Raw genomic sequence first — 18,293 nt, 5'->3', positions numbered from 1 at the left:
ATCTAATTTTTGTCCTGACAAGTGTTGTCAAGTTTGCCAAAGCAAAACCTGAGAAAGCAGCTGTGCTGTGCTGCTTGGTGGAAAATTATATGTACAAGGGTCTGCAGACAACAAAGTAGGCCTGCTGTGCAAGAGTGAGGTGCGTTTCTGCTTTGGCACCTCACTCTTCCAACCTATTTGGCCTGACAATCTTGATCTATCAAGATGTCTCGCCATGTCAGCTAGAAGGAGACTGATGGCTGAAATGGGGTGCACTGTGGGCTGCCAACAGATGAACAGTTTCTCTAAGATTGTTCTGAGCGTTTGACTCACCAGGGCTTTTTCTTCTTACAACAGTCCATCTGCCTGGACTGAGAGTTTTGCAATCAGCTATTTTAACAGTACACAGTTTCACAATGAAGTTTTATTTGGACATAAAAGAGGAAGCAAGTTCAGCGTGTTGCAGTTCAGTCAGTTATAAAACCCCCTTATCTCCTCAGGGACTTTCTTTCTATACTTCTTTGGTATAGAGGATTAGAAGTAAAACAGATGTTATCTTCGAAGTGTAATTAAAAAGGAAATAAAAACAGAACATTGCATTTTGGGGTAGGACAGACTCAGAGGAAGCTTCAAACTAGTTAGAAGACATCAATTATTCTGTACCTGGCCAGCTGCTGTATCTTTGGAGGTAAGAACTAAAATATACTGTACATTCTATAAATGTGTGAACAGTTTCCCTTGCTTATCAAAGTGGCTTGGTTCTGTTTGTGTGGCACCACAGCTGATGGCTGGTAGAATGAGAATGCACATTTTTCTGTTTTGAATGCAAATGTGTTTGTAGAGTCTCAGCTTCTGCCCACAGACACTTACTGCTGCCTTAAAAGTGAGGAGAACATTTCTAAGGTGCCATCTTCACAGCCATGACCAACTGAGGTTGCAATGAGACTTCAAAATGGAAACAAAAATTTTCCTCTGATACTTCTAAAGATTTTCGTAAAATCAGACTAAACGGGTTTTTCAGAATATTTTTAAAGTGAGCCTTACTAGCTGTTTTGCTTTTATCATAATTAAGATATTGTTATTGAATTTTCTGTGCATGTTACTGTACTGTCTAAGTAATGTCCTCCAACTGGAGTACTCTATTTGTAGATTATAAATAAAAATAGGCACCAAAATAGATGAATATGGGCATCGTATTAAAAAAAAAAGTTCATAAGAAGAAAGATGAGACTTGTCTGAGAACACGATGATGTTAAAAAATATAAACAAAGAAAAGCATTTTTTCCAATTCTCAGTGAATTTCCTGGTTTTCTGCAAATTCACAGCTCGGCAAGGGTATACATGCACAACATGCCTCCTCCACTCCTTCACTCCCTCTGGGAAACATTCTCCTCCTTTTCTGTCTTTCTTGCTTTACCATTTATTATTTTAATTTCTAGAAAGTGTATTCTCTTCTGTAAGAGTTCATGTCGATTTATTGCCTCTTTACTTCAAATGCTTAGATTCAAAATGTTGCAGTACACGTAGTTCAGTCATAACAGCTAACAACCCATTAAAATTAACACAGATATCCAGAGACATGAAATTATTTCCACACCAGGAAGAAAATGATAAAAGCACAGGGTAGAAATATTATGTAGTCAAGTCTTCCTTATGAATGTGGAGCCTGATTCTTTCCTGCCTCCGATTTCATGCTGTTGTTTACAGCTGTGGGTATGAGATGTAAAATGCTATCCAACCAGATTCATGGGGTTCTAAACCAACTTTGTACAGGCATAGATGATGAAGAAAAGAATGGAAAAATTATGAACCAGGCTTGGTCTGTATGATGTTTCAAGAAACTTGAACTGAGTGGAAAACAAACTTGGGTGGAAAACTTTGAGAGCTCAAGAAGCTATATTTACCAACATACAGTTTTTTATATTTTTATGAAATTATGTCCCTCCTAACTCAACTTAAAGATAAACAGTGCTCAAAAATGCACTAAGAACATATTTGTTTCTAAATTAAAGAAGCTGAATGCTCCTGAAACTCATTGCCATCCATTTAGCATGATCAAAAATTGGTAGGCGTTTGTATTACAAGAGCATTCAGCAGTATAGTGCGCTTCTTGGGGAAGACATCTCCCTTCTTGCTTCATTTAGCTTTTCCTTCCAGCAGATTCCCTCATACTCTTGATATACAGGATTATTATTCTTCCAAACCTACTTGTTCCCCTGAAACCAGCCCACCCTCCCCCCTGGGTGAGGTAGTCCAGCTTTTCTGCATCTTCAACTGTTGATGTGTAAATAAAGAAGATGCACAGGGCTTATGTTTTCTCCTGTGGGAAGAACAAAAGATCAGAGTCAAGAGAGACGAGGGGAGGGGACAAGAGTGGTTTGGCTCACAGTGACTCCTTAAAGAGCTTGTTGGTGCATCTCCTGGGCCCCAGATCTTCCAGAGCAGCAGCAGCAGGGAGAGGAAATGACAAATGTAGTGGGCAGCATTCTGATATTTGTGCAAAACCACCCTCTGGATATTCATCTTCTCCTCTGCTGTGGGCAAAGTGAGCCACTCCTACATCAAAGAGCAGCCCCTGCTATTGTAGAATTATAGTCAGAGAGAAGCATAAGTTGAAAAGGACCTTGAAATATCATGTGGTCCAACATTTCATGGGGAAGTGTTGAAGTGAGGGGGAGAACGACCATCCTATAATGCATCGAACTCCAACTTTATTGATCGATCAGTCACCTTAAATAATAGTGTTAACGAACTTCATGCATATTCCAAAATACAGCTTTATGATAGGCTAACAGAGAAAACTCTAACCACTCCTTTTGTTCTACAATACCGTTGATTGTTTACATCAAACAAAATCAGTGTTCTCACTGTGATACGAATGGTTCTCAAAACTTCCATAACTGTTCCCAGGGTGCCATCTTTTCCCAGAGAGGATGTTACCTTTGTTATGGGAAGACTGCCTGAGAACTTTATTGTTTATGCAAGGATGCCTGAGAGAGACTAATTGTTTATAGAAGTCAGGCTGGAAACTGCTTTGAAACTGCTTCACAGCTACCTGTTACTTTTCTCTCAGCTGCATGGCTTCGTGGCCTTTTTCTTTAAGCCATGCTTGAACTAAACTCCCGACAGGGAAGGAAGCCTAGATGAGATCATGTAGTGTCACTCTTGTGCCGAGAATGACACAGGAACAGGTGGGAAGCAGTATTGTAGAAAGAGCAAAGAAAGCTTTATTCAAGAGAACCGCACAGATTTTATAGAGTGATAGGACAGATTCTATTTGACTGGCTAACTAACAAAAACATCTTCCTCACACACTGTCCTTGAGAAGAACAGACAGACGAAGTAGAAAAACACCACCTGCAGATTGTTTATACTTAACAAGTTATCACATCCTTACAACTCCCTAAAAATTCTCACCAGCTGCTATGAGAAACGCTTGCCGTTTCTCTTTCTCTGTCCCATGGCACCCACAATGTAGAACTTTGTCCAATCCCACCTTGCAAATCCAGTGAAGGGGACTCCCCCATGTCTCTGGTGAGGTTGTTCCAGTCATTGATTGTTCTCACTGTAAAAATTTCCTTCTCTTCCCTCTTATCCCTGGGAGCACTGGGGACATGGCTTAGCAGTGAACGTGGTGGCGCTGGGTTAATAGTTGCACTTCGTGATCTTACAGACCTTTTCCACCCTATGTGATTCTGTGATTCTATTCCAATGCCACTTGTGCTCATTGCCACTTTTCTTTTCCATGTGGCTGTTTGTGAAGAGAGAGCGTCTGTATTCTTTGCAGCTGTAGACACTGGAATACTATGATGAGTTGTCCCCTTCCCCATGTCTTCTTTTCTCCAGGGAGAAGAGTCCTACCTCCTTCAAACTTTCCTCACAAGGCAGCTCTTCCAGCCCTTTGATCATCTTCTTGGCCCTCCATTCGACTGTCTCCAGTCTGTCTACATCTTGTTTGAATTTTTTGGGACCAGATCTGGATGCTCCAGGGAAGCCTGACAAATGCTGAGTGGGAAGATCCTGTCTCTATCTCAGCCAGCTGTGCCCCCGTGGGTGCAGCCCAGGATCTGATTTTCCTCACTGCTGCAGCCCTGCTCTGCTGGCTCAGGGTCCCCTTGTTGTGCTCCATGTCCCTCTCAGCAAGGCTCCCCAGGCACCCAGATCCTGTGCTGGGCTCTTTGGTTGTGTCATCCAGGGCAGGAGCTGCCACTTGCCTTTGTTATCCAGATGCTGTTATTGCTGGCCCACCTTCCAGTCTGTGCAGGTCCTTCTGTAAAATGTGTCCATCTCACCACACAATTTGATGTCATTAGCATTACCTCTACCCAAGCCAAATGAGGTCCAGATAACAAAGATCTGTAGGTTTCAGGCATTAAGGAGAGGCTCTGCTTACCCATGTGCAAAGCTCATTATACTGCCTTCTTCACTGTCCTGGTTTCCCCACGTTGGCAGCACTGAGGCTTCCTGGGAGCTGTTCCACACCAGCCCCGGGGAAAGGTGAGATATGGGTCCTGCAATATTTGTAAGCTTGCTCTACAGACTATCCTGCTTGCCAGGACTCTTGAATGTGTGTCTGGCAATCTGAGCAGGATCCCATACCTCACTGAGGGGATTTGTCTGTATCTCCACAAACTGGAAAAATGTCTCATAAAGTAGGGAAAAAATCAGACAGATCTATGGGATTTGAGTTCCCTCAAGACAGGGAGACTGTTATTGGGGACCCTATCTAGTAAATTAGCTAGAACTCAATGTATACCCTGTGATGAGAGCCGAGCTCCAGTCCCCAGCAGCACAACTTTAATGCCATTCAGAGCCCAGTTCAGGGATCTGAAAGCCAGACATATGCAGCACAAGCTTGTCTCGTCTATGAGTTTCCATCCCTTCCTTTTGCAATGCAGAAGAATGTCCCTTTCCCCACTGAGCTGTGATCCCAGTGGGCATGATGTTCTTTCCATTCTCTCTAGCAACTTTTCATCTTGCTTAGGTTTTTGAACAGAACACAATTTATCATATCTCTGTGCACACTTCTCAGGCTTTCTGTAAGTGTTTGCTTATCCTGAGCCAAGAACTCCCATTCTGTTTTCCTGCTCTCAGAGTGTAATTTGAGTTCTTGATGCAAACATTGGCACTGTCTACAAGCACCACAACCTAACAAATTTGCAGCCACACATTGGTAATACCCCAGGATTCTCCACGTGACCTTAAACCTTCATCCTGCCTTCAGGCTTTTCTTCTGCTGAAGAACTGAACAAAAACCTCGAGCAAGACATAGGAGTTTTTAAGATCATCTGACAGTAATAAAGACTATGTCAGATAGAAAAGACAGTGTAAATCAGGCAATCTTCTCCCTCTATCTCCACTGGGCTTAGACAGAGTGTAGTCAGTGCCCATTGCCAGGACAGTAGAAAAACTAGGAAAATTCTTTTTGTTCATCTTACACACAAAATGTGTCAGATCAGAATTGTAAAAGGGACTGGTTTTCCTTGTGCAACAAAAAGTTATGCAATTATTTTCAGGCAGATGTAAGTGAAATCTGGATTTAAGGAGCATGAAACCCAAATATTGAAAGACTTCAGATATAATCTCTGTGCCCTTGGAATCCAGGTGTGCATGGAGAAGGGATTAAGAGAAGAGGCACGGGAAAGCAGAATTAATGAAAACTGCAATCCTTATCAGATTTAAAATCCAGAAATTAAAGGTGGCACAGATGCATGACAGTTGGAGTGATGGGATAATAACTTGTCAGGTATATATTACATTAAGTACTAGGACAAGAAACACCAGAGATACATACACCTCCCTTTTGCATTCATGCTCTCAGCACTCCTATCAAAACTTCTGTCAGATTTCCTTGCAGAGCTGGGAAGAGCCAGATCAGTGTGGCAGCCTTTGCCAGCTTCAGAGGCCAATCTTGTAACTCATTCAGCAGAACACACAACTCTGAGCACAATGAGACCCTAATATTTTTTTAATTTGCCAATTCTTTTGTTTCCATTCCTGTGTCAGTGTGCTCCAACACTCTTAAAATATGCATTGCAGAATGCAGTGCAAAGAAATGAAACTGATGGTTTCATTTCCCTCCTGTAGCACCTTATGGCAGAAACAACTCGCATCTGGGGAACAGGAAAGACCAAAGTGTCACATGCTGCCTGAGCACAACACCCTTGACTATGGTGGTTGAGCAGTGGACAAGCTGTATGTTACATTTCCACTCATTTCTCCAAATCCACCTTAAAAATAACACACAAATGAATGTATAAGCTCCAGATTCAAGCTAGCCACAGTTAGTGGTGACTTTGCAATAAGGGCATCTGGGCCATGGATGGAGGAGGGAAGGGAGAGAAAGGAATCCTTTGCAAAAGGGGAACAGAAGCACAAGACAGAGTTGATAACCTGAGAAGCTCTAACATTTGGCTAAGATTTCTATGGGGGGCACCTTAATTACAGCTAAAAGCCAAAGCAAAACAACAGCAGCATACTACAAGAACTGCCAAGCCCCGAACATGATTCCCCCCCGCCTTCTGTGTAAATAGGTCACTTTTAATTAAATGTTACTGCCTGTGGGAATTCTCACACAACTGGCAGCAACAAAGAATCCAGGGTCACCAAAGCAAGTGTTTGGACACATCTAATTCCCATTAATATTTCTGCCTGAAGGAAGGTTATTTTCTCTTCACCTCTCTCTTCTACCTTCTTCATGGTGTGGAAGTGATTCCCTCCCCTCAAGGAAAGTTGTCTCCCACTGTGTCCTCTCTAACATTTATGCAAAGTCTATCTCCATGCTTATTCAGGATTTAGCCAACAATTATTAGTGCAGCATTTTGCATTAGCAACAGTGACACATCAAAACTTTACTAAGAAATGAGACTACCTTCACTCTTGGAAAGGACTATTTGTAGTATATAAAGAAAAAATATTTTAATAATTTTAATTTTAATTTATTTTTAATTTAAATCTACTTTCTCTTTGCTGGACCAAACAATTTCTTTGGAACATCTTTCCCATTTATTGCATCCTTGACATCTGTTAAAAAAAAAGACAGAGGTGGATTTAAAACAATTTTTTTGGTAGCGCAGCTGCCAAAGCTTGGGAAGAACATTTACTGATGTGCAGCATGTGTGTCCTTGCTGGCAAATCCTGTCTTTAATTGCTAACATTTCTATGCAGCTTTTGGGTCTGAGCTGCCTGCTCAGAGAGTGGAGAGAGTTAGTGACTGCTGGAACCCAACTGTGCCTTTGCATGCAATGAAAACTGATTCATTGCTGTGGTATGGCTAATCCCACAGTGAAAGAGCGAGCTGGAGTACTTCTGAAATGTGCACTTTCCTGTGCATTGCACTGAAATCTGTCTTCTCAAAAGTACCCTGCAGATATCTATGTCTAGGATCTAGTTTAAGATCCTTTTATAGCAACTGGAGAGTGATAAGCAAATCTAGGACACAATTCATTTCATTTTGATTTAGGTGTCTAAACCAGGCCAGATGAATCATGCCTCCAAAACGTTTTGCTTTTTCCACTGACATTTTCACGTATAAAAGGTAGAGACAATTAATTCCATCCTGATTGCAATGCAGAAGTGCAAAGTGCAAATTTAATGGTCTGAGATATTTAATGAAAAAGGAACCACACCTACAGTTGTTGATTAGTCTGGAACAGAAGGGGTGATACTCTCAGTATGAATCTCAAATTACCAAAGTTCAGAGGCAGCTGGCAAACCACACATAAAAAAAAGTTGCTTCAAATCATATGAGATAAAGGGGGAAACCCCTGACTTAAAAGCATATAAGAAAAAGGGGGAAACCCCTGGTTTCTTAATGAACTCCAGGGCAAAATTAGATTTTAGTGTAAGCTATTACAGCAGCTATTCCACAACAAAAGACTTCTTGTCCCTCTCTCTTGCCACTGAATGCATTGGATGTGCAATAAATGGTGTTATACAAGATATGCTTTGCTGAGATCCAGCACAACAGGGACACTGGCTGCTCACTTCACTCACTGACTCAAGTGCCCAGTAAGGCCGAGACAGGACAGGGGACAGACATTCCTGTTCATGTCCACATTGGAGTCATCTCTTTGCAGCTAGTAACAGACTGCTGAGAGCAATCACAGCTCAGAGAGTTTAAAATGAACTTTTTGTGATTAACTTCTTCTTATCATTTTTGTGTCTGCTGGTGGCCCCTTTCCCTTGGAGAAGGATGCTGTCAGAAGGTTACCTTCACAGAATCACCTATCTTTGGGAAGACCTGAACCCTGCGCTCTACGAGAGTTTGCCTGATGAAGGGGTGTATGAAATGAGCTCCATTAGTTATTCTTCCACAGGTGAAGCACAAGGAAAAAGCCTCCTTCAGAGATGCAGATCTGCTGGAAAGCACATTTCCTCAGTCTGCTCTAGAGGCAGCAAGCACAGCAGAAGGCAGAAGGACAATCTCCCACAACCTGTGCGGCACCCAACACCCACAGGGCAGCCACCTCCAGCTACGCACGCCTGTGAGGAGCTGACCAAAAAAGTCACCTACCTGGTTCCACCTTCCTGCAAGAGCATTTGCAAGAACTACAACGATTTGCATATAGCTGGGGACTATGTGGTGCCAATTAGCTCGGTCACCACAGATTTTGCTTGTGACAGTGGCATAGGCCCCTTCTTGGAGTCCTCAGAGATCCCCCCGGCCATGGAGTCCGTGAAGGCTCCCCCCACGAGTGACACCACGCGCAGGCCGGGCCAGGGCCACTCCTCGTGCTGGCGCCTGGCCAGCCTGGGGCCCCACCTGCAGCCCCTCTCTGACTCTGCCCTCAACGACTACCTGGAGCAGAAGCTGCTGGAACTGTACAAGCAGTACATCATGGACAGCACAGCCAACAGGGCATCCCCCACCCAGATCCTGGCCTCGGAGCTCATCATGACCAACGTGGACCAAATCAGCATGCAGATATCACGGGAGAGGAACATGGAGACTGTCAAGGCCAAGGACATCGTCATTAGCCGCTTCCTACAAATAGCCAGTGGGAAGGTTTCCTCAGAAATGAGCACGCCTACTCTGCATATTTCCCAATACAGTCACATTAATGCTTAGTGTATGAATGTTAGAAAGTTGTTTTGTTCTTCAAAGTCGCTTTTTGGTTTAAGATACTTTCTGCTTAATAAAAATTCCTTTACCATCTACCACTTAAATAAAACCTTTCAGTACATATTAAATAAGTAAAACTACCTGTACTCCTGTGCTGTGCAGCTCCTACTGTGGACCAGTAAGATATTTTTTTCTTTTAAAAAAGTTTCACAGAAAAAATGACTAAGAGCATATGAAACTCTTCCATGTGCTCAGGTGTTCACTTTCTGCCCCACATATTTGAAGAATCATTTAAAATTTCCTCTCTCTGGCAGCTGCCATCCTACCTCTGTGTCTGTGCTTATGCAGGCTTACACTCATGTGAGGACAAGCAAGCACAGTGATGGCACAGACACAGAAATAAAGAATTTAGGATGTCATCCGGTTCACCTCCCTGCCCTTAAGGGCTTTACTTGTGGACATCCTTCACAGAAGGTTTTATAATTTGTTCTTAAAGATATTAAGGGATAGACAGTTTACAGCTCTTCCTATGCTGAGCCTAATTATTTATTTGGTGTCTTCCTGTTCAAGAGCTACCATCCCATTTTTGTGAAGCACAAGCTCTGTTTCCAAACAGTGTGTGTAAACCTGTGTGCTTTGCACTGTTTTGAACCCTCACAATGAGCACTGGGGACCTGTGATTGCAGACAGATGCCACCTTGGCCAGGTGCTTAAACACCTGACACTGTGGAGGGGTCATGTGGGGACAGCAGCAGTAATAAAGGGAGAAGAGGAAAGAAAATTGACCTTTTTTATGGCAATTGCATGTTGAAGGCAAATGGCTACTCCAAAGCCAGTTGGATTAATGTGAACAGTGCCCTGGAATGCAGAAGAAAAGCTGAAATGGAGCATTTACACTGTGACTGAACACTTCCTTTGTTAGGATTCTTGTATCATAGGTCAAGGTCATTTGAACTTGATGTATTTCTAATAGAAGGTCCTATTTTGTAAAATTCCAGCAAGTCTTAACAAAGAAGAAAAAAACAATAACCAGAGCTGCCTTATGGCAAGGGTTGGTACCTACTCTGAGTGTTCATAATATATATTGACAATGCCAATCCATCATTGGTTGAAATTCTGAGTATCAGTATAATATAAATACTAATTTATACTAAATATTCATGAAATTATTTCACGTTATTGTTTCCACAGTGTTGTTTTGGCTTTTATGTGCTTTTCCCCCCATATTTATTTATTGATGTATTTTATTTAAAGCAGGTTTTTATGTCTATTTCAAAAACAAATGTAAGGTGATAAACATGTCAGTTTATTCTGTTGCTGCTGTTTTTCCAGAGATTACTAGGATAGCCCAGCATATTTTCCTGCATGTGCAGATATTAAAACAAATTTGCCGTGAGAACCTGTGATGTTTAAATCCAGAGGGTGTACCTCTGTTGCCATAACAGCCTCCCAAATACTATTATTCAGCAATTCAAGACAGATAATTTCTGTCATGCAATATTTCTAGACTGTGATCAAATGCTATTTACAAGTAATAAAAAAAGTCTATTTTAGGGGAAAATGACAATCATGGTAGTGCATAGACACACATATATTCTGCATGCAACATCCATTACCAACAACCTGGAAAAATGACTTCCAGAGGAGAGTAAAAGCACAGAAATGTAACAGCTTTTATATCCTACAGATACAGATTCAGCCTTTTCAAAACACGAGGCTTTGGTTCATGCCTATTGACATTCACATCACTGAGTTTCAGTTGCAAAGATGTAGTGGAAAGCAACTTGCAGAGTTGAATGCATAAATCAATACCCTTGCTGAAAGATCTGACTCTCCATCAGAGGCCACAATCGATTCTTGCACTCAGCTCTCCCCGCTCCACAGAGCTCGTCCTGCACAAACAGAGCAGCATTTTATCATCTCTTACTCAGAAATCCCAGTCTTCATTTCCCCCCAGACACGTGGGCAGCACCTGGTCACCACGTCCTCTTTCTCAGAACCCAAGCAGCGAAGAGGGAGGGCAGCTGGAGAGCAGGGGCCAAGGGCTCTGCCCAAACCCGGGTGGAAACCTCCCACCTCCCACAGCTGCTGTGCCAGGGGCTGCAGGCAGAGCCACGGGAGTGCTCAGAGAACAGCAGTGCAGAAGAACAACCACTCTTAAATGTGCACAAACAGGCTCGTGCATACAAAGGGCATGTTTGATATTTATCAATCAACTACAAACCATTCCAGTCTCAGGCAGCTTTCTTCCAAGCAGTCATACTGGCTTTCAAAAAGTTTACTTACTGCAGTCATACTGGTTTTCAAAAAAAAATCTGCTTTTGTACTGTTGGACTGACATTACTAACTTTTTTTTATTTTATAAAAAGGTCATAATCATTGCAGAAACTGATTTATTCTGGAAAGACAGCATCAGCCACTTCTTCCCCACATACAGTTATTTTCTTTTCTCTGCCTAAATATAAATGCCCATTTCACTTTGAGCCCTGTAGTGTGCCTGTTTCTCAAATGAATTGCATACCAGCCACGTGCCATTGTCTGAATCAGCTCTTGGATTTCAGGCAGTTTTTACATAAACAACCATTTCTTCCTTTCCACTATACTCAGATGAAAGTGCATTTATATCTCTGTCCTTCCATTTAAACCTAATCTTCCTCTGCACAGGTGCCTCTCTAGGTGTGCCTGTTTCCTGCTGAAAGCACTTGGATAGCAATTAGGCTGCTATTAGCATGACTCAGGTTGTTATCTAAAGGGATTATCATTTTCTCTCTCCTCTCTCTCTCCCCCACCTCCTCTTCTGCCTCAGGGTCAAGCATTTAAAGAGAGAGATCCCAATTTTTTAGTAGCTCTTAAATAATTAATTTTTAGTCAGAGGTGCATAATTTCTTGACATGATCTTTTCAAAATGCTAATAGGAACCCTGATGTCTGGGGAGTGTGTGTTGGAGAGGAGAGTTAGAATTCTGCCCTCACAATATATCCTAACAGTATGGCTATTTTAATATGACTAACATAATTTAAGAAGGCAAAGAAAATTGGGATAAGCATTTCAGTAACTGTTTGTTTGAAATTTTGACCAGCTGTCAAGAAGCTGTTCTCAGAAGGAGAGTTTATAGCCACTTTCAGCACACTCCAGCAGCTTCCTTAGGCATTTTTTAAAGAACATATTACTCATTGCTGACAATATATTATAGCAGCTTGGAATACTATTGTTTATAGATGTTGTGACTGTGCCTCCAATAGTCTGAACCCATCACTGTGGCAGATGAACATTACTCGTGGACTCCAGGAAGGCTGGATTGTGTACTGTGACAAGAAAAGCCCTTGGCAGAGGGAGAAAAGAGAGGGAAAAGGACTTTGTCAAATCTGCTGGGACCTGTAGGTCCTGCCTTTGATTTTAACCCCTTTGCTGGCCTTATTTCTTGTCTGTACCAAGAAACACTGGAGGGAAGAAAAATGGATATAAAGTGAAGACTGGGCTTTGTGCTGAATGTGAAAGTGAGCATTTCATGCTCTGGTTGTTAGGTTCAGATGAAGGCAAAAAGCCAAGCATCTAAAACTGAAATAAGTGAAGTTCAACAGTGCTGACTCCAGCCAGGCATATTGCTGGTATTTCACCTTGGGGAAGCTGGGACCTCCCAGCACCCCAAGGTTCATCTCATTCCTCTTCTCCTGTCCTTTCAAAAATTGAAGCAGTAGGGATTTATTTAGGACTATCCCTTCCCTGAGCTTCTTCCTACCACAGGTTTCTCTTTGAGATAGGACCTGCTGGGATGTAACCAGCTGCCAGTACAAATGGCTTGGTAAAAGGGACTGCAGGTTTTGTTACCTTGATTATCAGACTTGCTGTAACTTACCTTGCTGCTATGGACAGTATGGGCTGAGAGACATCCCTTGTTCTCCCAGATTCAGGAGGAATAATTATCAATTTATGGAGATCAATCACCATGTTGCAGTGACATCTCACTGCATTCTTTAAACCAATACTGACATAGTGTTGATTTAAAGAAGGACTGGTTTAAAGAAGGACTGCTTTAAGGACTGCTACCCTTTTGATAACTGGTGGAGTTCCTAACTTGCCACACAGCTCATTAAATGCAACCTGTGTGTCCAGGACAGCTGGTGTCTGTCTGTTTGGCACCTGTCTGCTCACAGCAACCCCTTCTCTGACAGACTCACACAGTGGCTATGGACAGTGCTCACAAGGGACATGAATTTCTCAATCTGCATTAATTACATAGAGTGTTGTAGGGGGATAGAATATAAGTAAATAAAGGTAGAATAGAAAGTAATCTTATGCCCTAAAGAGTTGCAGCTGGGTTAATTATTAAAGATTAGGAGCAGGGCTGACTTTAACAGGCTGCAGATGTAGCCAATAAGAAGAGTGTTATAAAAGAGTGGATTGGTTGGTTGAAAGGAAACTGGAGTTTCCTTTCTGGCTACTGGCTACTGTGAGGACAAGGAAGAGTCTGTGCTTAGAGGAGGTGCCTATGAGAAACATCAAGGAGGTATGAACTCTAGCAATATAGAACCTTTGCAATATAATGATAATGTAACTCTTGCAATGTAATGACAATAGAGCGTGAGCACGATGGCAGCCAAAATCAATGTATTGGCATCCAAATTGACAGGGCTGGTCTCCAGCTGGTGGAGCCATGCCAGCTAGCATGGACTGAGACCTGCTCACCAATCTGTGTTGTGCTGGGTAAAACCATCACTGGCTTTGAAGGGCATTTGCAGTTTAGAAATATGTAGCAGAATATGACTAATATGTAAAGGAACAGAAGTTTAGGACAAACCAGAATTATCCTGTGAACTACAGCATTATTTCTGCTTCTGCTGCACCAGGAAGAGCTGGTTTGCTGCCTCTCCGGCATTTCTGCTGACAGGATTAGGATTGCTTTTCGGAACATTAGGCAGGTTTTCTAAGGGCTGAAGGGAACAATGCTCCCGAGGCTCATTCTCAGACCTTCTTACATCTCTTTAATGGCAAATGTTGAATGAACTACCTTGCTTGAAGTGGAAATCCCCTCTAGGAGTATTAACAGTGCCTCATTTTGTTAACATCTGGTTATTACTGAACTCTGTGCTTCTGTCCTTCACAATGTGATGCTCCAGTTTTAGCTTTCCACACAGGCGGTCACTCCTGCACTTCTGCCATGTCAAAACTTCCAGGACTGCCCCAACATTTTCCCTCCATCCTCCTGCCATGCAACCCTGCATTTGGTGGTTTTGCAAGCTGTGCTCTCTAACCTCCCCTTGCCCCTACAATCCCCCCTCACAGAAGATGATCCTGGCTCCCCTAACAGCCAGAACAACCGGTCTGATGGCAGAGTGAGATCCTGAACATCTGGAAGGAACCACTGGCAAAGGGAGATGGGGAGACAAAAGCTGGTGATGGCCTGAGGTCCTGTGGGAGAAGTGAGGGACTCCTGTGAAGGTGGAGGAAGCCCTTGCAGAGCTGAGTTTGTGAAACATACTGGGAGATGTTGGGCAGCTGAGGAAAGAGGTTTCACAACCTCGCCAGGGAAGGCAGGCCTGAGGGATGGCAGCATTTCCAGCCACTCCCTGATGGAAGGAGCGTCTCTGTACTGTAAAGACAGCAATCTCCCCAGCTCCACCCATGGTATTTTTCAAGCATAAAGAGTTGTAGGATCCCACTTGGGGTTTTGTTCCTTCCCTTTGCAGCCACACCTGGGCAGGACACTCCAGGGGCCTCTGGCCACAGCAGTGCCCACCAGCTCTGCTGGACAGAGTGTTCCAGCCTCCACCCCTGTCCTGGGGGTGACAGTGGGGCCTGGGGGCTGAAGCAGCTGCTGATGCTGCTCCTGGAGCATCAGCAACTCCACAACCTTCCTCCAGACTCCACACTGGCTGTCTCAGCTCTATTTCCCTCCTTTACTGAACTTTGCTTGCTAAACGCAAAATGGGATAGGAGACCTTTCTTTAGAACAAGCAATGAGAATGGGAAAGACAGGAATTACAGTCAGGCCATGTAGTGGCTTTTTTTACAAATTAATTTTTCTGTAACCAGAGCTAGACTATGAGAATATTATCATAGTTTGTATGATGACTGACTTTGTTATTTTCATTGATGCAGTTGTCTAATGTTCATCTTTATGCACAAGCTCCCTTGACTGAAAATGGATCCTGTTTGGAGGGTGGAGATGGAACAGGATAGAAACCAACCAGTAATAATCTGATCAGTGCCATTTTAACACAGGTGACATATTCCTATGCATTTCTACATAGAAACCATATCAAAAGAAAAAAAGAAAGATCTTAATGAAGGTAGGCTCACCAATTTTAAGAAAGAGAGGTTAGAGGTTTTCAGTGACAGCATTTTAAATCAATTAATCTCAGGGTTTAGGTGACCTATTTAGCAAAAGCCAGCCAAAGTGTCACTTCAGAAGACCAGTGCTTGACTAAAGTATACATTCAAAGCCATAAAAGTGTGCAACTCAAATTGCTATTAAGGCATTCAATTTTATATAAATATTCACAGTTCATTATAGGCAGATGTGACATTTGGATTGGTTACAGAAGTAGAAGGAAATCTTAGTAGAAAAAAGAACTAGTTAATTATTTTTAATTCACAGAACTAATTTTTGCTTCAAATTATGTTCTTCAAACCCATAGTATCAAATGTACAGTTTTTTCTCCAATGAGGCTACCAGCTGTTTTTATACAATTTGTTTATCATCTTATCTTAGCAACTCTGATCTGCGAGCTCTTAATTTGATTTCCTTTCCTTTGGTCTTGCTATTTTGTTCTTCTGTTACTTTGTCCTTTGGATGCATCCCTGTGGTGCAGGTGACTTGCAATGTGCTCTCCTTTGGCATAAGGATGTCACAGGGACGTTACACAACTGAATCAATGGTGATGTACAGAGCAGATCTAAGGTAGCTTTTTTTCCCCTTCATCCTACTTTTAGTTCAGGCCTTGACCAGCTAAACTTAGATAAGAAGCTAGAGGTTTAGTAATTGGAAATACTATTAAAATGAATATATTACAACAGCATAAGCTTTTTAAAACAAGTAAAGTTTTTTATTTCTTTTAGCCTATGACCTATTGCAAAAAAAAAAAAAAAAAATCCAGACTGAACACAGAGTCCAGAGCACTCCTGTAGAAAACAGAAGGTCTATTAAGTGTACTTTTGAAGACTAGAGCAAAGCACAATGGTGTTTGATAGAATCCCATTCATTAAATCAATTTGAAATTATTAAAATACTAGATTCATCCCTTTTTAAAAGAATACATTGCCTTTCAGTCAGTAACATGATTATTTAATAATTATTTCATCATATTTCTAAGGTAGTTGTGTAATGATCAATTAATCTGATGTCAGCTGCCATTGCATGCACTATAAAGGTTATTGAACCATTGATGTATAGAAAGATGCAATTGAAGATCAAAGGCACTAGTAAGAAGATAAACCAGTTTGAGATTGCATTTTGCTTGCATGCCAGTTGTCATGTACTGTGAAATGAAGTTCATCAGTGGCCTGTTTCCTTATTCTGCTCACACGAACAACAGTATATGGGAAAATTCCATTAATTGTATTTTTATCTAATGAAGTCATATAGTCTCTGATCCTTGACTGTTAGATGTGATTAACATATTTTAAAAAACAGTAAAGTAAAAGAGGAGGGGAAAAGTATGATCTTTCAAGTACAAATTTAAAAATATTTAAAAGCCAAGTTTTGTTATAGGCAAGTTGCCTCATCTTGGCTCCAATTAAATAGCACTTTTCTTTGCAAGTCATGACCTCAGTGGAGTCATTAAACACAATATTAGTCAGTTTAAGTAAGGTACCAGATGCAAACCTTTAATATAAAAAAGGAAAATTTATCCAAGATATATGAGCAGTAACTCCAGTGATGTGACCAGGAGAGAAGCTTTCTGTTAGATGTACCGAGTTAGATTGGTTTTTTAAAATGAGACATTCCAATCTCATAAGCTTGGAGGTAGTGTGTTTCCATGCATGATTTGTTATTCCTATTATTATTTATTTGTCTTGCTTTTGATAGATAGAATAGGGTAAGGCTGTGAGGAGATGTAACGCTTCATTTTTATTCATGTTTGATGATAGGAAGGCAGGATAGCAGTGGAGGTTTTAAGAGAGAAGATTGATGTGCTCAAAACAAGGAACTAGTAAAACTGTTTTTGTAAAAGGGTGGGGAAGGCAGGACTGAATTAGTCAAGGATGTTGTAGTGCTTGAGAATGCAGAAGCTGAGAACTTGGAGGAGAGCCATCTGTGTTGGTTGATGGACACAGCAACACATTTGTATTTGGCATGCGGAATAAACTAAAGGTAAAAGGACAACTGAAGATGTAGCCATTGTGAAACCAAATAGAATTAAAGGGCTTTTTAAATTGTTGTTTAGGCAGAGTAGAAAAAAACATCTTTGCACTGTGAAGGTAAAGATAAAAAAGAATTCAGGAGAAATGCAAAAGAAAATATACTGGGGGCATGAAGACATGGAGACAATCAGAGGACACTGAATTTAAAAGGAAGGGCAAAATTTTACCATAAGAATGAGGGCTTGAAAAGGTAAAGTGTAATGTAATCAAAAGGTTAAAATGTAATTTTAATTTGACATGCTCAACAGTTATTTTACCAAGAAAAATCATGAAGAGGGAAATAGGAAAAAGTGTGATGTCAGGTAAAAGAGGTGAAAGGATCCAGAGCTGTGGTCAATGGAGTTGCAAAAGTCATTTGTCTAGGAACACTTAGAAGTCATGGCTTCAGGGAAAACCAACAATTATGCTCATAGAAGAAAGGAAAGGGAATAGAAAGAAGATATTTTAGGATGAAAAAAATGTCACTGAACTGGAAGGATGGGTGGCCATATAAAAGTATGCAGTACTGTTGGCTAGGGACAAGTGGAAAAGAAGCAGAGGAAATGACAAGATTGTAAGTCACAAACAGATCAGAAGAGGCCAATGTTTGGTGAAAACAGCCCTGGAGAGCTGAGTGGGGCTGCCCCATGTGTGGTGAAATGTACAGCACAGGGCTTGTGTCAACATCTGCCGCAGGAATTGGAGGCAGAGACCAGAGAGAGAAAATGAGAATGTAGAATGAAATTGGGGAAAAAAACTCATGGGTTCAGATCACAGGAATTAGGAGGTACGAGGAGAGAAAACCTTAAAAAATTGCATTTAGATGAGAAAAAAGAGAGCAAAGAGAGAGACAACAGAAGTGATGAATAAAAAAGAAACCTGAGACTCCCAGGAAGTGATTTGATCC

The 18,293-nt window shown here is 41.6% G+C and overlaps 1 protein-coding gene across 2 annotated transcripts; it reads left to right on the top strand.

Moving 5' to 3' along the window:
• Positions 1-470: 470 nt before the first annotated feature.
• TASL (TLR adaptor interacting with endolysosomal SLC15A4) lies at positions 471-9,151 on the top strand. Of its 2 annotated transcripts, none has more exons than XM_059466798.1 (2): positions 471-667; positions 8,170-9,151. In XM_059466798.1, the coding sequence occupies exon 2, from the start codon at positions 8,174-8,176 to the stop codon at positions 9,047-9,049; it is 876 nt and encodes a 291-aa protein (XP_059322781.1). In that variant the 5' UTR covers positions 471-667; positions 8,170-8,173; the 3' UTR covers positions 9,050-9,151. The 2 variants fall into 2 exon arrangements, with proteins under 2 accessions (XP_059322781.1, XP_059322780.1); XM_059466797.1 differs by having other exon boundaries at positions 508-667; positions 8,173-9,151.
• Positions 9,152-18,293: the final 9,142 nt, after the last annotated feature.

This window comes from Ammospiza nelsoni, chromosome 2 (genome assembly GCF_027579445.1).
Source record: "Ammospiza nelsoni isolate bAmmNel1 chromosome 2, bAmmNel1.pri, whole genome shotgun sequence".
Taxonomy (NCBI): domain Eukaryota; kingdom Metazoa; phylum Chordata; class Aves; order Passeriformes; family Passerellidae; genus Ammospiza; species Ammospiza nelsoni.
This window is presented reverse-complemented; position numbering and strand designations above follow the sequence as displayed.

Coding starts and splice junctions, on each gene's coding strand:
- TASL (XM_059466798.1), top strand. CDS start 8,174: ATGCTGTCAGAAGGTTACCTTCACAGAATCACCTATCTTTGGGAAGAC.